The sequence below is a fragment of the Pyxicephalus adspersus genome, chromosome 4 (genome assembly GCF_032062135.1).
Source record: "Pyxicephalus adspersus chromosome 4, UCB_Pads_2.0, whole genome shotgun sequence".
NCBI lineage: Eukaryota > Metazoa > Chordata > Amphibia > Anura > Pyxicephalidae > Pyxicephalus > Pyxicephalus adspersus.
This window is the reverse complement of record NC_092861.1, coordinates 50,567,703-50,589,076: the sequence shown is the minus strand read 5'-3', so window position 1 is coordinate 50,589,076 and position 21,374 is coordinate 50,567,703. Positions and strand designations below refer to the sequence as shown.

Genomic DNA, 21,374 nt, shown 5'->3' with positions numbered 1-21,374 from the left:
AGTGATTTTTTAACACATTCACTAAGCTAAATATCCCTTGAAATTGAAATTTCACTTTGCTAAGCGAAATTACCTAATTATCTTCCCAAAATTCACAAGACAAAATCTTCTATAAAATTAATGTAAATGCTGCCACCAAGATGCTTGTTAAAGCAAAACTAAACCTGTGCTACACACGCCTACCCCTGTTTTCTTCCTCTTTACAATCTTCAACCATCTTGATTGGCCATGACAGAATGGTGTAACTTATTTTGTTACGCTCATACCAGTTCATTCCCACATTACCTTATCATCACCTGGGTAAAATCTTACCTAAAGCCTTTTTTCATGCTAGTATGCAATCTAGTTTATATGTATTCCATAGGTCCATAATAATATTCCCGGATATGCAGTAAATAAACCAGTAATTTGAGATGTGAGATGATCTATGCATTTGTATACATTTACTGCACACATAGATTCTTCATGATTTTGTTGGTGCTTTTTGCCTATTTTAGCAATCTTTTTTATGCACCTACCATATAAGTGACTTTAGAGTGAACAATAAAACATGTTAAGAACATGTAGGACTAATTTAGTAAAGATAAGATAGGGGTAATGCCAAATCAGTAAAATGTATCACTTTATGTTAGTGTGCTATTGCAGAAAATAATAACTCTAGTTTCTCCCTGGTGTTCTCTCTTTCTGTTGATAATGTTGAAAATGCATTTCTTCACAACGCCTTTAGCTACATAGATGAATTAGGGTATTGCTTTTACTGATTTAGAAAATATAAATACATTAATACTTTTGTGTAAAGCATGCATCGTCTGGAATAGGTTCACTTTAAGGCTAAAAACACAAGCATAGTCCAGACCGCTGATTTCATATTTTCTTTCAGAGATGGCCTCCATTTTTACTTTAAACTAGCTTAGATTGTGTTTAGGTAAATGCTTGATATAAGCATATATTAATACACAGAGGGTTAATCATAAGAAGATTTTCTGGTTCTTAAATACAGGTCATTTTAAGAAATTAAATCTATAAACAGATTGCCATTAGTACTCCCTTTAGAGGGAACAGATTGCTCATCTTTATGAAGTCAGGATATTATGATCACAGCTGTCCAACAAGAAGGGAATTTGGGTATCCAACAGTAAATCTTTGAGCACAAAAATTTCCTCAGAATAAACTGAGCACAATCAGGGTGGATTTATCACAGATATACTCTAGCGGAACAATGAATTTCATATATGCACCTGCATTTCTCCCTGTGGACTTAGACAAGACATATATCATTTTGAAATTAAGTGGTAGTTTGTTTCTTGTCGAAACAAACCATCTAAAAACCTTTCCTAGAATAAAATGAATACAAATTGTATAAAATAGTATCTGCTATTATTTAAATAGGTTTAACTCACAATTTAAAGAAGACCTATTAGTTAGATTTGCAAGTTGTATGAATACATTGTTGATATGTCACAATATACATAAACTTTCCATTAAATTAATAGAAATTTTTTTTTATCTATAGACAGTCCTGTCAAACAACAGTGCCATTGTACAATTTCAATGTCTGTCTCAAGGAAGGAAACTGATTTACTAAAGAAGCTGAGACTGCTGCACACAATAAAATGTTTGACTATTCCCTTAAAATATAAAATCATCAAATAAAATTTTGCATAATACATAATTTTGGGTAAAAAATTGAAAAGTAAATTGCTTTTGACACGATTGGAAATTATGATCAAGGATTATTTATATATATATACAGGTAGTCCCCGGGTTACATACGAGATACTGTTAGGTTTGACATTTTATGTTTGTATTTAATTTATATGTCTGAATTAATGAAATACACTTCTTTAACAAGTTCAATTAAAATCACACTGCAATTTTCACAACAGTAAAAATGGTGATGTCTTCACCTTTTTATGCTGCTTTTGGGAAAATGATGCCAAAAATACATTTCTTTTATGGATAATTGAAGTGAATACATACACTAATTATTTGACGACTCTCAACTTCTTATTTAATTAACCACAATGAGTCTGGGAGAACAATGGTATCAGCCTGATGCAGGTAGGATAAAGCAGGTCCCTAGTCCTCTCCTTATTATTCATTCAGACTGTACATAGATGAAAAGCAGCAATGTAACTACATGACTAAGTAATTTATGATTCTGGCCTTCTAGGGGAAAAGAAAGATGGAGGCAGAAAAATGGCATGTCAAAGGAACTTATTTTGTATTTTTACTTCCCGACCTATTCACAAATGTTTGATTATTTTGTACTGTCAGTTAGATATTTTTCATTTTACCTGTTATGCAGTCAGGTATTTTTCTCTTTCTTTATTGTAAAATCCACTCACCACTTAATTTTGACTTACCTATTCACATGGCATTTCACCAAAATGGTAATTTTTCCAGAAATTGAATTGACTGTCAATTAGCTGTCAATTCAGCTTATCCCTACTCATTAGAACTTTATCTGCATTGAGGTTTCATCTTTCACTATCCTTTTAAACGACAAACAACTGCACGATGCATGAACAAGTGCTGTACATACAGCACCGTTTTGCTCTATGGAGAGGGGAGGGGAAGAATGATGGAGCGGCTACTCACTGCCCTGTCTCTCCTTCACTTCCATTATGATGGTCCATCCTCCTTGGATCCGCCAGGACGGTTGTTCAGGCGATGGACGATGAGCACTATACAAACGAAAGATTTTCGTCCGATGTCAGACCTGAGCCAATTATTGGAAGAGAACCATTGCACATGTGTACTTTGCCTAAAAGGTGTGTTCTCTGCAGGTCACTTAAACCTATTGGCAAATGTTCAGGAGAATCAAAAAGTGCAAAGTCCGCATTTCACGTGATTGCATCATTGTTATCAAACAGCAGATACACTCATAAAATGATACCTAAAAAGCATAAATCATTTTTTTATTAATTCACATTTTATAGATGTAGCCATCCTATGTGCAAATAAGGGTATGAATTCCTAACTGGGTAAAGCACTGTGTTTTATTAGTTAAAAAAGTTTTATTAAAAATAGAAAAATACAGGAAAAAAATCAAACCTAATTTGAAGTTTGAACATTGTCGTGTATTATAGTAAAGTTTTAAATGTGTACTAAAAACCCAGGTGCTGTGTATTATGACTGTCAGGTGCTCACACAGTCTGATGTGTTCCACAGTTTATTTTGCAAGGCCTCTGACACTTATGCTGTCTAAGCATCTGAGAATGCTTGTAAATATTTTTTGTTGCGTGTTGTCAGTGACTCCCTGGTTTTGTTTCTTTTTTTTAAACATAATATGTAATCAATGATTGAAGCATTGTGGAAATAGCTTTGGCTATTTCGAGGATCTCAAGCAGGAATGGCCAGTTTGTGCAGTCTCACTGAGAATGATCTATACACTACGTTGTGCTGGTTCTAATTGTTCTTTTTTTGCTTGGGGAAAATGTTTTGTCTGCCTTTATTTCAAGAGCTGTACTAAATTTCCTGTACATGCATTAAAAAAAATAAATAAATAAATAAAAAAAAAAGGAGGAAAGAAAAAGCTAGGCTAGAAGTTCTATATGGTAATATTAGGTTGATAGATCAATGGAATACATTTAAATTTCACATATGGCAATAAAAGTTATGAAACAATGATAATATTTTTCTTAAATGGTAAAATTAGCTTGACATCTACCTTACTTCATTCTCTGAATGAATAAAAGATTAATAAACTATTTAATTTCATTAAACTATTTAATTTCAATAGTTTTTTAATTATGGGATGTGTATAGCACTAGTATTGTTCAAACATTTTTTTGCTTGCTTTGAAAAAACAATCTCACTTGGCTAAGGCCAAACCAAAGCTTGCTTTGCCAACTGATTGGACCTTAAAAAAAACAGTAGGCAGCTACTTCCCGCTATTATTATTCACTCACCAGTGTTACTACTGTTTGCATACAACGTGCTATCAATAAAATGAGTGGTGAGCATTTATATTTGTTAATGATCATTAGAGGGCTGGACTGCTTATATAGTGCCGGGATTTCTATTGATTAACATAGTCAAGAGCAGTCACTCACACCCCGCCCCACACCCACACACACTGTCATCACTTAGCATCATACATTTTTCTAGACCAGCCTTTCTCAACCTTTTGCACACAGGTAAACCCTTTGAAATACCAGGGAACCTCTGCTACAATTACTAAATCCATGGCTCATAGTTCATTAATATCAGGGGTGTAGTGGGGTGGGCACGGTTGGGAACACTGTGCCCTCACTTTTTTTTGGGAATTGTTATGCGCGCCCACTCTTATTTTGAAAATAATTTTTTGGTGGTCCACGGCAGAGGACTAGACAGAGTTTAGACAGTTCGCCAGAAGGTGAGGGTGCAGCAGCCACCCAATCTCCCATCACAGGCTCAGACCTGCGATGGGACAGTGGGCAGGTTCTGGTATCATGACGTCATTCTGGGGGAAGTTTTCTCTTTAACACAGATGCAGTAAAGCGGAAAAGGGTAGCCTTATAAACATATAAAAATAATAGTTTATATAAATCTAACTGTAAAATTATTTTTTAGTTTTACACTTTTAAAAAATGTTTCAGCTTTTAAACATTTTTTTAAAAAACTGAATTCTAAATGTTATAAGGCTAGAATCTTTATTTGCAGTTCAGGGATTGCTACTCCTGAGACTTTATAAGTTTTCTTCCAGATGCTGCAATTTTCTTCCATGATACCAAAATATACTGGTAAGTTAATTATGATCTTCCCTTCTTTCATATGTGTGAATGTGGTAGGGCCATTTGTGAATTCATTCACAGGGGACTGATGGAGATATGATTTTTTTATAAAAAAATAAAAGAAATGTGTGGGGTCGAGAGTAAATCCTATATTTAAATTTAACACAACAAGCAAATATTTTTCAGGGTAAAGTCATCCCCCTTCTTCAGGGCTTAAATGCAAGCTGAAAAATCAGAAGACAAGATTCTGGACTTTGTTAACACAAGAACATATATTAATACATTATTAGGCAGTCAGTGCACAATTAGCAACGTCTCTGCTTTGGTAGATGGCTGAAGGTAAAAGAAAATGATATATTCACAAAAAATAATATATTTTTTTTATAGATAAACATAGATAGGCTTACCTTGGCAATAAATGCATGGCGATGAAAAGAAAGACCTGTTTGTTGGTAAGAATCTTCTTTGGTTGGGAAAAATACTTCTGAGCGTACATTTAATGTCTAGAATGAAATATAATAAGGAATTTAATATAAATATACACATTTGTGATGTAAATAAAAACAAAGAAAAACATGGTTTGTTTTATTTCGGTGGATTCAGGTATTATCAAATACAGGGTGGAAATGTTCTGATCAGAAATTCCAAAAACATTTAAAGTCAAAATATTTTTAATTATTATCTATTTTTAATGTGCCAACATACTACACATCTCTATAAATTAAATAATAATTTAGGCAATAAAAGCAATTGCTTTAATTCATACATCTGTCTCATACTGCATAGTCAGTAAGGCTATTTCACTATTTTTAGCCCTAGCATTACAGTTTCCTGGATCATATTCCTGCATACTGGACAGAGTAGTAATGCTGATTTATTGCTTATGAGCTGCTGAAGGGTTCACTGGTGGCTTGAAAGCTAAACCAGGTATAATGGACTTGTGAAGTGTGAAAATAGTCTGGAGATCACTAGACACACTGATCATAATTATAAATCCTTTGAAAGGTTTGTCACTTCATATTTATTTCTTTCACTAGTACATTCACAGTTAGGCTGGAGTCCCTGGCACAAATGTATTCATTCTGTGTGGCCTAAATGATTTTGTTAGCACGAAGGTGCAAACTAAATACAAAACTATTATCTTTTACAGAAAGAAATGCAAAATAGAACTGCCTGATGCCGAGTGCCTTTATATTTAATTTGAAGTTATCAAAGTACTGATATACATATGTTTGATGGCAATAGAAATGGATTGGTGCCATATGGTTTATTCATTAACTGAAGCATCATAATCATTACATTCTTTTTATACACAGAATCTATGATTAGGTGCAATCGATCTAACGTTTTCTTCTATCAAATAAAATTAGTGTAAAATAGCAATCTATCTTGTAACTGCTAAGGAAAATGCCAGGTGATTACATGATTGATGCTGACAGACTCAAGGTTGGAGCAAATTGGTTTGTAATTCTAATAATAAAGCAGCTTTTGACAGAAAGGGAATATAGTTACGTTTATTGCCTGATTTGATGGGAAAGCTACTCTCATTCAAATGTGCTGTTTAATCACAGAATATAGGTGAACATCATCAACCATTGAAGGTCTCAAACTCACGAGCAAATAGTGGGTGCTGGAGTGTCATGTGTTTTCTGTACAAAGTGTTAATCCTATGTGTTGAACAACTGTTTGTAGTAATTTGGAAAGCGCCTTCTAAAGCAGTGGTCCCCAACCCCAAGGCCTTGGATCGGTGCTGGTCCGTAGGTGGTGAGTTGGGGGCCGCAAATACCAGGAGGCAAAAGCAGGCCCTTCTTACACTGCTCTAAAGCTAGTGACTGTGTGACAGCAGGAGCGCAACCAGCGGGAGCCGGGGCCGCTGTCCTCACACTACTTACACAGGAGCTGCAGAGAATAGACAGCCATGTATGTAAGGCTTACACTTCTCTGCCATTCCCAGCATCTCTGCCACCGGACAGCCCACCAGGTGGAGATAACAGCAGAGTAGTATAGGATGTAGATAAATGTCAGAAAGGTTGGGGACTACTGTTCTACAGCATATAGCTACATCGCAGAGCAGAAGGATACAATTACACATTTTACCTGTATTGCCATATGCCAGTGAAACTTTATAATGAGGTATATTGCTAAAAGAATCAGGGCCTCTATAGAACTTCAATAGCTCTAAACGTGAGACAACAAAGAAAACTACACAATGGAGTTCGACTGACTTCTATACTAACTCTACATATTTTGGTGTGAAAGACTGTCCTTAATGGATCTTTGCTTTTTAAGCCTAGCTAACTACTTAACTACTAAAAGATCCTATTAGGTTATTTTTTTATTATGAAAGGGGCCTTGAAGAAATGTATACAATGTAACCAGAACATATCAACATAAAGAAACAAAATCTGTTTTTAATGAACCACACATATTAGTGCAGCCTGCTAAGGTGAGCCCAAAAACAAATGAATAACAGAATCATCAGGTTTGTAACCTTATCCCAATCCTGTTCACATGCTATTACTCTGTGTGCTTTACTTTTCTCCAAAGCAGTTCTTCCTTTGGTGCTACGGTTTATCATACCTAGAGGTGTTTGGAGCTAAATAATTCTGAATTAAAATGATTCCAGTCAAAAGACTGGAATCATTTTAATTGACTGCCTCAGTCACACACTCGGCTAACCCAGAACCATGACAGTTGTCATATTACAGTGGCCTGTTTGGCTGAACAATAACATGAGCTCATCTAGGCAGAACTCCTGTCATTGTGTTAAAACAATCCAGCAAGAGGGCAGGAGGGGAAACCTGTATGTACCACCTTTGCCCATTGCCAGAAAAAAATGATGAGAGTTTTTAGCATTAACCTTCCAAAATTAACAGTTTCTGCACACCAAAGGATATGTGCCTACATGCTCCAGAGATGGAAATGTAGTCCATCAACAATACTTCATTCATGTCAGTTTCTTTGCAGTGCTCCAATAGGCAAGGATCTTTGGGTTACATTTAGTTCTCCAATATCAGAATGTCTACTCTTTGCTGTAAAGATTAATTTCTTTTTAATTTACAGTTTTGGCTTCCTACAAAATGGAAGTAAGAACACCATTTTATACATTTGTTTAATGATGGTGTGAATAGCAGATGCATAATGACTTTTTATATCAGGAAGTCTGCTTGAAACAAATAAATGAGAATGTAAACTTCCTTCCCAACTTCGATCTAATATGGATGTTTAGTTAGATTATAGATACTCTTTAAACATCCTGATCTTGTTCCGGTTCTAATGAAACTGCAGGTAACAGGCATTGATCAACTAATATCCATTGTTCTCCTATAAGTAGACAAGCACTGGATGGAATAAATAGAAGGCTTATACCAATAAATCAATCTTCAAGAGGTAATAAACCTGCAGGTTTATCACAAAACATACAAAGGCCTAAATTACCAATGTAAAGATAAAAAATTCAGAATCTAATATAACTCAGTATATTAACATTTTGCTGGAAACATTTGTGTAAGCTAGACAATTTAATTTTAAAACACAAGGTAACTTAAACATTATGCTAATACAGTTGCTAAGCTACTGTAAATATAAAGGAAAAAATATAACACTTCTTTATGGTTCTGTTTATTTTGTAGAAACACATAGTGAATCTTAATCTAACTGGAAGGATGCGGCCATAAAAAATTAATTGGTATGTAGTACGGTGATAACATTTTCAGTATGTTTCCTCAGATGAACTATTTCTCATGAGAGCAATTGCACAGCTGTATTCTACAATTTGTCAGGTCATATGAAACTATTGTTTTCAATTATTCCATAAAATTAAGGTTAATTTTGCTCACCTACTGTATACCTATCTTGTTTATCTGTTATGAATGACGTCCACTTTATAAGCTACACACAAACCAGAAAAGTAACTATTAAAAATAATTTCCAGTATAGAAAACTGAGAATTACTGATGATTACTTATGGTTTGTAATTCAGTTTAAAGACAATGTTAAAAAGTCCAAACACATCATTATATTCCTGCATGCCTCAAATAGTATACTAATGGAAATTCTAATGCTATGCCGCTGAAGAAGTGGGATGAGTTCTGTAAGTTGACAGACAATAAATGTGAGTTAGTGATCCGTTCCAAAATGTTTTCTTTTCCCATAAAGCTATAGGAGAGTTTCACAATCATTTAATTTTCTAGAACTAAAAAGGTATACAACCAGTCTCCCTAGAGTGTTCAAACGATGTGGGCAGAAGAGTATCATAAAGAAAAATAATGTATTAACTTAAGGTGAGTATGCATTTTCAACATATAAACAGCCAGCTAGTGGTTGTATGCAGAGGTTAAAGTGTATGTGTGGGCATTTACGGCTGATATATATATATATATATATATATACACACAGTGTTAGAGGAAAATATTTAAGCTGCCCATAATAGAAGGGTTATGACTAAAACTATGTATATAATATTATGCATATTGTATAAATATTTTATTTTTATAGCATGCTTTACATACATCAGTCCACATATCATGTTTGCAGACAGCACTATATGGTCATTATTGGTTCATAATAACAACAATTATGTATATTCTAAATAATTTATACAGTTGACAATCGAACACATCGATAATCCGTTTCCTTTAGATTTCGGGCATGAATTTTAGACACACATTTTCAATACAGGTACTATTGTACACTGTTTGGCCACATATGTTTTGATGGCGCTGTTCTGCAGAAACAGCTGTTAGGTCTTGTTTACTACACTAAATACGTCCCTGCTGCTTGCTCTCTTGAACTGTGCCAGATGTCCGCGGGTGCAGCGAGAGAAAGGCTGGCCTGTGTGTGAAGGTAGAACAAAAATACGGAAATTTCAAATATCCGGCACTCCCTGGGTCCGGAAGTTGCTAGATTTTTGAAAGCTACCTATGAGGCTAATAATAACTTTATTATTAAAAAACAATTTCTTGCACAGGAAGATTTTCTAATCTTCTCAGGTCAATTCCCTTCCACCACCTGTGACAAATAAGAAAGAATTTAAGTGTGGTCAAAGTTCAAATCTGAGCTCAGAACAGCTCTGATCAGAGTCAAAATCGACTCAGATGATCAGATCTAACTTTTTTTCAATTAAAAATTAGAGAGAACAACCAATGATTCACATACGATTCTTAGCCTGCTATGACTACTGTATATTTATGATAAATGCTAAGTTAAAACAATCCTGTTGTGAAATTAAAAATGCTCCAGTGGCGAACCAGGAATCCTACACTCCAAGAATTGAGTTTGATAAAATACTATAAGAATTGCAGCTTTTAAAGAGAACAAAAGAACTGCAACAATTACATTTTGTATCTTTTCCTTAAGGGAAATATGCTTTTACTTTTCATTGTATTAAATATTTTCTTTAACTCTAAAACAATAAAACATACCTTGTTAATATAGAATAACAGCTGGAGATTAGTGAATGATACTGTCTTTGCCTCAAAATATGGTGATTCTCACTACTAAAGGCGAAGGATTGCTGTGCATCACTTTTTAAAGCTTGTAGTTAATGAAAAACAAAATAATGCACAGTTGCATTCAGTTGCACCTATTACATACAGTATGTTGGCTGTTTTTGAATATATTTATGCAGTGGGGTTCTCACCAGTACTTAATGGGTTAAATGGAACAAGTGCAGACCTATTCTTCACCCCCACAGACATTGCCCTTTCCGTACAACCTGTCCCATTTTTTTTCCCCAGTCGATTGCAACCCTTTGATGACATAAAGTGCAATGTAGCACCAATAATACTTCAATAAATAGGAAACCAGCAAGGTCTTTCTGATAATCCCGGCCACTGGACAATAGAGGAAGGGTCTGGCTTACAGGGGAGAAAAAACAAGGTATTTTAACAAATTCTTTTTCATTACAATGTAGAAATCTCATGATGCATAGGCACATGAAAGGAGCCAAGGACAGGGCTTTAATCTATGAATACATTTATGCATTATAGATTGTAGTTAAGGTGTTATTTCTTTCTTTCTCAAGATTTAGGATGAATGCCAACCCCTAGGAAGAATATTGTAACAAGAAAGTGACTAGGTAGCAAAGGTTTTTTTGGCAAAAGTCTATTTAGTGACAATGGCATAGATATGGGTACAGAATAGTCAATTCATAAGTCTCAATTCCAGACACGTTTCTCCCCTGTTGGGATTCCTATATTAGGTGAGCTGTGAATTAATGGAAGTCCTAGTCTTTGACACAACAACAAGCTGGAGACCATACTTCACACAGTTACCAGTAGAAACACTGCTCTACCTCACAGGGCAAAACACAACAGGAATTAAGACTTAGAAATCTTACTATTATGTTTCCTTGTACTACTAAGTGTTCACATATCTTGGAACTACTGAACAATCACTGTATTACAACAGCCAAATCTATAGTTCTGAGTCCAAAATCCCCACAAGAGGAGAAGAGGTATGAACCAGTTGCATGAATGCGACATGTCCTTATTTAATTGCATACTTACCTATTTCAAACATTATCACAAAACAGACTTTTGCCAAAAAAAACCCTCTGCTACCTAGTTTTTTTTTCTATTTACAATATGTATCCATTTAAAAAACATTAAATGTATGTTTTATGAAAACTCATATGAACATATTATTCTGTGTATGTACAATTATTTTATACAATATTGGTTCATTGTCTATATATTCTTTACAGCCCAAAATGGTGTAGGATTCAAGTATAATTATAGTTAGCTAAGGCTTATTAGGAACTTAAAAAAGTAGCTACTAAGAAAAAAAAATCACTTGCTGAAGCTGACATTTTGGGGTCATTATATTTATAAAGCAGTGAATCTGACATTAAGGAGCATTCTCTGGTGGAGAACTATCCAAGTCCATGTGTTTTTAATGGCAGTGATTGATTCTCCAGCAGGAAAGGTTGCCAAATGTCAGATTCACTGCTTTAAAAGTAGACCACCACAAGTAACTAAAAGAGCACTCCTTTGATTGTTCTACTGAGTTACAGTAAAAATTACTTTGTGACAATTTTACAATGTATTTATGAATGATGTACAAGCCCTCCTTACATGATATGGGATCCATCCAGATGTTTACACCCATACGAGTAGGCATAGGGGAAGAAGGTGGGTATTTTCTCTAATTATTTCTTTAAATTCTTTTTACCTAACATGGACTATTTAAAATGCTTTTTTAATTCTATTTTGAATGTAACTATAAAACCATATTCAGCTATAGAGCAATGGATTCCTGTAGCTTTCTCAGCAGCTTGTACTATTTTTCCCCAAATGTCCAGTAATGTTTAGAAAAATTAATGATGTGACAATAAATCCAGAATATCGTAATTGTTTTTTTTGTGCCACAGAAAAAGTAACAGTCTATTCAAAGTTGGCTTGTAAAGAATTGCAGTATAAATGTGAATAATATGCCTGAATCTTTAATTGTATATAACAAGAATAATAATGGGATATTGAAAATATTTATAGCGGTTGCTAGGAAGCAAAATGAGATAACTGCTTATAATCACAATGAACTGGAAATGAAATCATTATCAGAAAACATAAGGCAATGGTGCAATAACAGTCTATGGATTAAATGGTCTAATATTAAGATTTTGCAAATCACTGCTGAGCAAAGTACAATGGCAGTCCTTCAGCTTCTTAAATCTTCATCAAAAAGTTTTAAAAGTCCTAAAACTTAATTTCACATGTATAATACTCACCTAAATAAGAAGGCAACATTAGCATCAAAGTAGTAAAAGTGAATCTGTCATGTCCACCTAAATGTATAAACTAGCTCACTGCTAATTAACTGCACACACCATTTATTTTTCTTTAAATAACTCCTTTGTGCCTAGTGATTACTGTGTATCTTAGGTCCAGGTTTTATTCTGTGCTTCCAGTTTTGTTCATTAAAAAAAAAAAGCCCCACCTATCCCAGGACTATACCCTGGCCTTGCCATTAACTAATCAAATGATGTCTATCCTTACCAGTACTGTTGGAACATACACTATGATAATCATGATGGTTCATTTTAAAGAGTATTTTAAGTCACAAACAGACAACAATATAAGCTCCAGCTCCTGCACTGACATTTTAAAATAGATTTCACCGTTGATGCATTGGTCTTGATTTATTGAAGCTCTCCAAGGCTGTAGAGGATACACTTTTATCAGTGAAGCTGGGTGATATAGCAAACCTGGAATGTATTTCTCCAAAATAATTTGCATATTTATAGCAAATGTCTTGAATCCTGGACCAGATCCATTCCAGGTTTGCTGGATTACCCAGCATCTTTGATGGAAGTCTATCCTCTCCAGCCTTGGAGAGCTTTAATAAATCAGGGCCAATGTGTAAATACCAAAGTCATCTCAAATGAAGGGCAACTCTGAGAAAACAAAACAATAGCACAATGTGTATTCCTCATTTGCTTATAAAGCAATGTGGGAAAAGGGTTGGAAAGATGTCCTCAGGTTTCTACAGAGTAGGGCCATAATTAAGTATCACTTAATCTCTTTTTATTTTGCAGTTGCAAAAATACCAATCTTTCAATGCAAACTATTATTTAGGTACATTGGAATGGGTTATAATACCTATATTGCGTACAGTATTGTAATATATATTCAGGCTTTCCATGGCATGGGATTTATTGTTGGAGAAAGTAACTACCCATGTGCTATCTCTTGGAGTATTTACTGTTATGCTGAACTCTTTCATATCTAATGATTTAATCCCATGACCCCTTCTCCCAGCTGTATTCTCAAAATAAAACTCCATTCAAGCCAAATCATGTTTTTGGATTTCAAAGCCTCTCCTGGGGAAAATAGTCTTACTTCCTCTTCAGATGGCATGAAAGAGAGAAGTGACATACCACGTAAACAGATGGGTGGTTAAATAAATACCATTAGAATTTAACTAAATTTAAATATTTTATTTAATGCATATGGGTTATGGCAGCAATATTGTATACAGTATTGCATTGTGTGCCTTTAGAACTCTTTGTTTATTTGTATATTTATAAGAAATTACAAAAATCACATCAATAAGTCTCATACCCGTCCACAATAAGACGACAATGTTACCAAAGCAAACTACTGTCCAAAGATCCTACATATCAAAACAATCCATCTAATATTGCACGTATCTGTTGAACATTCTTTACAGGATCATTCCTATTGAGGAAGTGGTCACAGTGTAAGGTTCTCTATATTTGTTCTCTGTGTGGTCAGCTGACAATACTCACTCAAGTAGCAGGGGGCAGAATCACCCCCAGCCAGTGTGGTAATACATGCCAACATTTTTCACACATAATTAATGTACTTCATCAAGGCAGAAATGTGCTAACCTTACTTTCCAATTATAAATTGCTTTCTCTAAATTGTTTGAAGTCCCCAGTATCATCTCATCCTTGCTTAAATCCTAAAATGGTTGCACTCTTTTCATAGGTCAACAATTCAATATTATTAACCCCGTAAGATTTCACCTAGTGCAACTTTAAACTAATCTAGATTATTATTCATATGTTTTAGTGAAATTGGTAGAAAAATGTCATTTTTGTACTGTACAATGTTATGCACAACTGCCTTTTTACAGGTTTCTAATAATAAAATATCCATAAATACACCATTTCTTTACACATTTGACATCACAGAGTATAGATTTTGTTTATGAACTGCTGTTCTTAGTATCCTGGTAACATAATTTTTTGGGGTCAAATGTTAACAAGCACATAGCTTACAGTTCCTTATAGGTACAGAAGGAAAGAAATCAGTATAAATAACAAGCATGACAAACCAGGACTGCAGTGTATGTACTGCACATTAGTGTATGATTTGCTGGTATTCTCAGTTTGGGCACACATGCTCTAATGCAAACCTTCCAAGCCTACTATAGTGATTTATTCCTTCTCATGTTCACTTTCTTTAGCAAACCAGGCCCATTATGTCTGCATTTGTACTATAAAAGTCACTACCCTTTACAGCAGAAAGAATTTGAATAAACTAAAAATACTGCTTTAATGTCACATTTACAAAGAAAATTATTATTACCTTTAGTTAAGTTCCTCTGCTTCATGTTAACAAAGTGATTTTTTTCTCATGTAAAGAGAAAGAACAATAAAAAATGGACAAATTTCTTACAGGATTAAAGAAAAAAATGCAATTCACTGATGACTTAAGACACTTGGTACATTTTATTTCCTTCCACTTTGAAACAAAATGCCTTTTGAGGATTGTAATGACACTTAAAAGTAACCTTCAGAAAAGTTATGCATATTCTAGAGGAAATAAATATCACTGTTCGTGCTTTTCAAAAAGGGATGCAATGTCAAACTGGCAACACTCAACACTACTTGCATATATTACTTGTGATATACCCTTCTTTTAGAAATCAGCATCATTTTCAAATAAGATTAGTTTGATAGACCATGTAATTACATAATGCCATTGAAGAGTGGATTTTATATGGCAGGTGGATTTTTACAGATCTCTTCTGCAGGTAAGTGTCTCTGTATTTAGAATATATACAAAAAATTTTTGATACAGTTTAGGTGGTAAAAAGTAATGTTGTGTGAGTGGAACTTCAATCACCAGATAGAGCAATAAAAAAGTGGATTGAAGACAGCATAAAATGTATGACATATTCCCAGGAAAAATATAACTTTATCAAGAATTTTGACTATAGGTTTTTATTAGTATATGCATTCTCAGGATATGTATTATTATTATTATTATTATTATTAAACAGGATTTATATAGCGCCAACATATTACGCAGCGCTGTACATTAAATAGGGATTGCAAATGACAGACTAATACAGACAGTGATACAGGAGGAGAGGACCCTGCCCCGAAGAGCTTACAATCTAGTAGGTGGGGGAATTTCACACACAAAGGATGTGAGATATGTAGTGTGGGAAGTAGTGATGGTTTCAAATGACAGAAGAAGCCGGGTAGGCAAGTTTGAAATGTATAATGTTTTATAGCATTGGCTTAAAAAAAAAAAAAAAAAAAACAACAGTTGCACACACACACACACACACAATATTTAGAACCATAAAGTATCTTGTAAATGGAACATGATGTGACAAGTTCAACCAATTTAGGCAACCAGTCCAGTCTGAGGCTACTAATCCATAAGGACAGGTTTAGGGGCTGTGAATTAGTCAAGGTAAGTAATGAACATCCTCTCCATCTACTGACTACAAATTTGACATTAAAACCTTACACATGACTCCATGTATAGTTTTGGTGCCAAAATAAAGGAGCAATCAGGGTTTAAAGAAAGCTAGATCTGTGAACTGTTGAAGAAGCTTTCAAAGATGACCAGATAATGGGTTGGTGAACATAGAAGAGTCTATTCAGTGTTCATTTCATGAAAATGTGGTCTGCTATTGCTCAAACTTTTTGTCAGCTTTTCATAGAGTAGTAAGAGAGCCAGGTCTTTTAGTGATTTTTACTGCTGTATGTGTCCCTTTTGGGGAAAATTCCCCTTTTTCCAATCTTAGTGACCTCTGTCACTATGGAAGGAAGCAACTGGATTTACCATCAATAGAAATACAATACTTGACATAGGTTTTACCCTTGTCTATTCTTTTAAAAACTAAACATGGATAGATTACCTTTAAATTTAATATTTTGGAACAAGGTAACTGGACTTCTATACAGAGCTCTTTCTTTTGCTATGTTATAAAATGTCTCTGCTTTTACAAAACTTTCTACCTCTTTGGATCTATGGTCCACTCTATTCCCTTCTGTTGACTCTCTTATTATGAGCTCTTCTTTAATCTCAATTTGACTGATTTGAGCATGCTGTGGGCTTTGCTCTAGTGGACTCCTATCTAATTAGTTTTTTTTCTATGTCCAATGTTATGTTTAATTTGATATCCTCAAGCTGGTTTAATTCCACACACAGGGTCAACTTTGGCTTGATTTGAGGTACTCCCACCACTCTTTTATTTGTGACTTAGTTACCTTTTTCATGCACAGTCTGGGTATGGTCCAGGGAAAGCCTGGACACACTAGGGTCATCAGCATCTTGGGAGGAGTTGCAATATGAAGCTTGCTATGTGTTCTTGGTACTCTTCTCCATTCTCTGATAGCTGGACTGCCTGGTTTATTCCAAAACTAACATTATTTTTCCTCTTTTGCTAAATGCCTCTTATTTTGTGGTTGATATTTCCCCGTATTTCCATCATTTGAGTAATTGGCTGCATATGTATTGTTGTCAGAGACCTTATCTTTCTAGTACTTTCATATTACTTGTACTAAGTTGCGGGGTCTGAGATATGGCACATTGTTTCGAATATTTTCTCTATTCAGTCAATGGCTCATAAATTGTTGGTAAAGCACTTGATTAAAGAGTCTTTTTGGAAAGATAGGAAAATTCTCTTATATGTGTTAATCAGGACTAGAATTTATAAGAGACTGCAACTGGTACAAATCTTATATATAATCTGAATGTTCATCCATCTTGCATGATCAAGTTACCAATATCCCTCTGGTGGGTCTGTGTAGTTTGGGCCTATGGCCCCTTGTTTTGTGCTTTTGGAATATTTTCCTATTTGTAATGTATATCCTCTCAGGTTTCATTATTTGTCTCACTTTTTTCTTTAAATGGAAAAACACCCAGAAACCAGTTTTGGCCAATGTTTTTTTTCTCTTTTTTTAACACAAAATGAGTTGGATGCACTCCTTTTTCACATTTTAAACATAACCTGTATAATTTTGTCCACCCATCACCCCAGATAAAAACCTATAAAATACCTTTTGAATAAGCTGTACGTAATTACATTTATTCCTTTTAATTATAAACTAGGTGGTAACTACTATGATCTCGAACACAAACTGTTGAACAGCTGTTAAGTGACAGGAAAAATGTGCATTCGACCAAAAGCTTGTCTTAAACACTGCACTCTTAATCAGTGAGCATCTGCTTTATTTTCTCTTTTACAGAAACCTCAGCATTATATTTAATTTAACGTAATTTTTTCTCAGGCAGGTGCAGTAGTGTATTCAAATTGAAAACCTCCCTATTAACATAACGCTTGCGAGCACAGACATTTCAATTAACAATGTGGTATCGCAAAAGGAACAATTGTTCCAGTGTCTGGTAAATTCTATACTCTACACTTGTGAAAATCAATAATTAGAAAATTAGCAGTAGCAAAGTCAAGGAATTCTACTTTTAAAGGGTGTGTAAACCCTATCATTGAACATCTATTATGCCTTCCCATTTTGGTCTGTAAATATACCATTATAAGTGTGTTTTATCTGTTCAGAAGGACACAAATTCCTGTTGATTTTGCCAGAAATATTGTGATCTGACTGCTTTCTGAGATCTCTACTTGTGTACAAGGAGGGGTTATAAAGAAGATGAAGAAGAAAATAATGAGGTTGTTTGTTTTTTAATCCAATAGAAATGAGAAATGCATGGACATTAACAGTTCTTTTTCTATTTTTCTTGGTTTAGTCTAAACCTTGGGTGGAGTAAAATGCTCCCCAGGTAATGGCATATGGCAGAAAGACATATTGACTGTATGCAACCTCTTGGATAATAAAGTTATTTTAATGAGTCCTGGTAGAAGTATGGAGTTCCTATTGCTTTGATGAATATTTGATCAAACAGTTCTATTCCAAGTCAATTACACTCTGGAGGACATCTAAAATGAAGTAGCCCAATACACCCCAGTCTGGCTGTCCCCTACCTTTCATTCATTGGATTTTAGCTATTTTAATCATGCAGCTTGTCTAGAAACACTGACTCCTCCACACTGGTCTATAAAATTGTATAATCCTACAAAGAGCTGGCTACATCAGTGCTCTTAAGAAAAGTACGGAGGCTGGGTACTGTAATGCCCAAATCTTAGGTGCCAAATTGTAAGTGCTTTAAGAATTATTCCAGGAAATTGAACCAGGAATTGGAACAGGATTGGACACACCATTACACTCGACAATTTCCATCTCATGCCTTTGGACTGAATCATCATTAACTATCCACCTGGATTCTCAACTCAACCTCTGCTGATGCAATGCCGAACTGCCTTTTCATCAGGCCATCTCTCAAACTGATTCTTCCTATCCCACACCTAGAACTCAACAAGCTGACAAGCCTCACTACAACCCATATTACATGGACCTCAGTTTGCCACTTTGTATAATGTACTCCTGTAATAAAGTTGCCTCTGCCATCTTCCGCTACCCCCATCCTGACAACCCCAGACCCTGGCACAACAATCACACCAAACATTTACAAAAGACTGTTCGTTCAGCTGAGAGCAAGTGGAAGAAATCTGGCCTCAGTGCTGACAACACTTTAACACTGCACGCACTGTCACCAAGCAAAATTATTTTTCGCCTGTCATTTCCTTTCAAGCTTCAAACCGACCCAGCCCCTTCTCAACAATTGACTCCCTCCTAAACCCCACACCTGCTCCCCCCACAATTACCTTCTTTGCTCAAAACATAGACACCTACTTTAGAGATAAAATTTGTGTGCCTATCTGTCCACTGGTAATATCTTTATGCATAACGTGACATTAAACATATTTAAAGACACTTTTTATTAAAGAAGTTGGGGAAACACAATTATTTTTTATAAGATTTAAGAGTTCAGTTATAACAGAGAGTGGATATCAATATCTGTCTCTGTTACACTGATCTGCGCTATAAACACAGTGACACCTGTCTCATTCATAAAAGTCAAGGAAGCAGTATACAAGCAGCAAAGCTTCATGGAGTTCTTTTTACTCAGTGGAGCTTTGTAGCTGAAATTGGGCCTCTAATGAAGGTAATTTATAAATGTGCAAATGTGTAAAAATCTTACAAAATCAGACATGATGTCTCCAACCATATCCACCCCTTCACCTGTAAATCTTTACTAGCTTCCCTCAGCCCTATTACTCTGGGTGAAGTCTCCTCTTTTCTCTCATCATCTTATCCCTATCCTAAAAAATCCCCACTAGACCCCTCACTACCTTCTAGCTACCGTGCTATCTCCTTTCTCCCAAACATTTCCAATCTTCTTGAGCATCTTCACTGATTACGTGAACACCAATTCTCTCCTTGATCCTATCTAGTCTGCTGCCCATTCCACTGAAACAGCCCTTGCTAAAGTTGCCAATGACCTCCTCAGTTCTAAGTCTCAAGGAAACTTTTCCCTCCTCTTTCTCCTTGATCTTTCCTCCACTTTTGACACTGTTGATCACCCCCTTCTAATCCAAATCATGCGCTCTATTGGTATCAGGGACACTGATTTCTTTTGGTTGGCTTCCTGCCTGTCTGATAGCTCCATTCAGGTTTCTTTCAATGGTAATTCCTCCTCTCCTGCTCTGCTCCCTTTTGGTGTTCCCCAAGTGTCAGTCCTTGGACAAGTTCTCTTTTCTCTGTACACCTCCTAGCTCGGTAGTCTCACATCCTCCTTTGGTTTACAGTACCATCTGTATGCTGAAGACACTTAAAGCTGTCTGTCCATCCCTGACTTGTCTCCTTCAGTCCTGGATAAGGTTTCATGCTGCCTGTTGGCCATCTCGTCATGGATTGCTGATAGATTTCTAAAACTTAACCTGGATAAAACAGAACTCATCATCCAGCCCCCTGAATTTCAAATCTCCCCCGACATATTTCTAATGGTTAACAACATGGTCATTGTTACGCCCCCTCAGGCACGCTCTCTTGGCGTCACCTGTTAGCGCTATATAAATACCGTTTATTATTATTATTATTATTCATAATAATAATATAAAAAATAATAATAATGTTTTCAGAAGGATTGTGCTGCAACCCTGCTGGAGAAGTACTACTTATGTTATCACTGGGTCTAAGAAAAGGATGTAATGAAAGGAAAAGGATGTTATTTAAATATTTCATAAGCATTTTCATGAGAAGAAGAGGAACACCGAGGTCACTGTGTTTGTAGCGCAGATCAGTGTCACAGAGACAGATATTGAAATCCACTCTCTGTTATAAATAGACTCTTAAATCTTAAAAATAATTGTGTTTCCCCAACTTCTTTATTAAAAATGGTCTCTAAATATATTTAATGTCATGTTATGCATAAGCATATTACCAGTGGATAGATAGGCACACAAATCTTCCAAAACAAAATGTACTTCCTAGAAAATGCAGTGTTCACTGCAGCCTGTGCTTGTGTGATTACATGCCTCACAAGTTTAAAAAATACTGAGATTACAAGTCTTTGCATGGGTGTGTGCTGATGTACAAACATTTGCTTTTGTAAAGTAGCATGAAGTAGCCTTTCAAACAACTAAAGTGCATGTTTAGGTTTTAAAATACCTTGGCTTTATTATCTTCAAAAATGAACTGAGCAGCAGGAATTCCAAGTTGGTTGATAAAGAAGTCTGCATCTCCTTGTGTCTGTACAGAGCTGACATTGAACTTAAGACAATTTTCCTTCTCCATACAGCCGATTTGCACCTGAATATAAAATAGATAGTGTTAACACACATATCATTGGAACAGAATGCCTTTATCACACTGGAAGCAGAAATGTAAGTCAGATATCATAATGAATATTGTAAGTATCTTTAGAAGTGTATTTTCTAAACATAATAAACAACAATATTTTCACTGGGAAACACACTGTGAAAGTTATGGACATTTTCTGCAGACTAATTCAGTGTTCTGCCATTTTT

The 21,374-nt window shown here is 35.2% G+C and overlaps 1 protein-coding gene across 1 annotated transcript in view; it reads right to left on the bottom strand.

Annotated features, from left to right (window-relative positions):
• LOC140329754 (inactive N-acetylated-alpha-linked acidic dipeptidase-like protein 2) overlaps nucleotides 1-21,374 on the bottom strand; it is an 82,894-nt gene that overhangs the window by 46,795 nt on the left and 14,725 nt on the right. The window contains exons 4-5 of the mRNA XM_072410145.1: nucleotides 21,016-21,156; nucleotides 5,126-5,221 (exon numbers count right to left, since the gene is read on the bottom strand). Coding sequence (XP_072266246.1) covers nucleotides 5,126-5,221; nucleotides 21,016-21,156 — 237 coding nt within the window. The remainder of the gene's footprint in view (nucleotides 1-5,125; nucleotides 5,222-21,015; nucleotides 21,157-21,374) is intronic.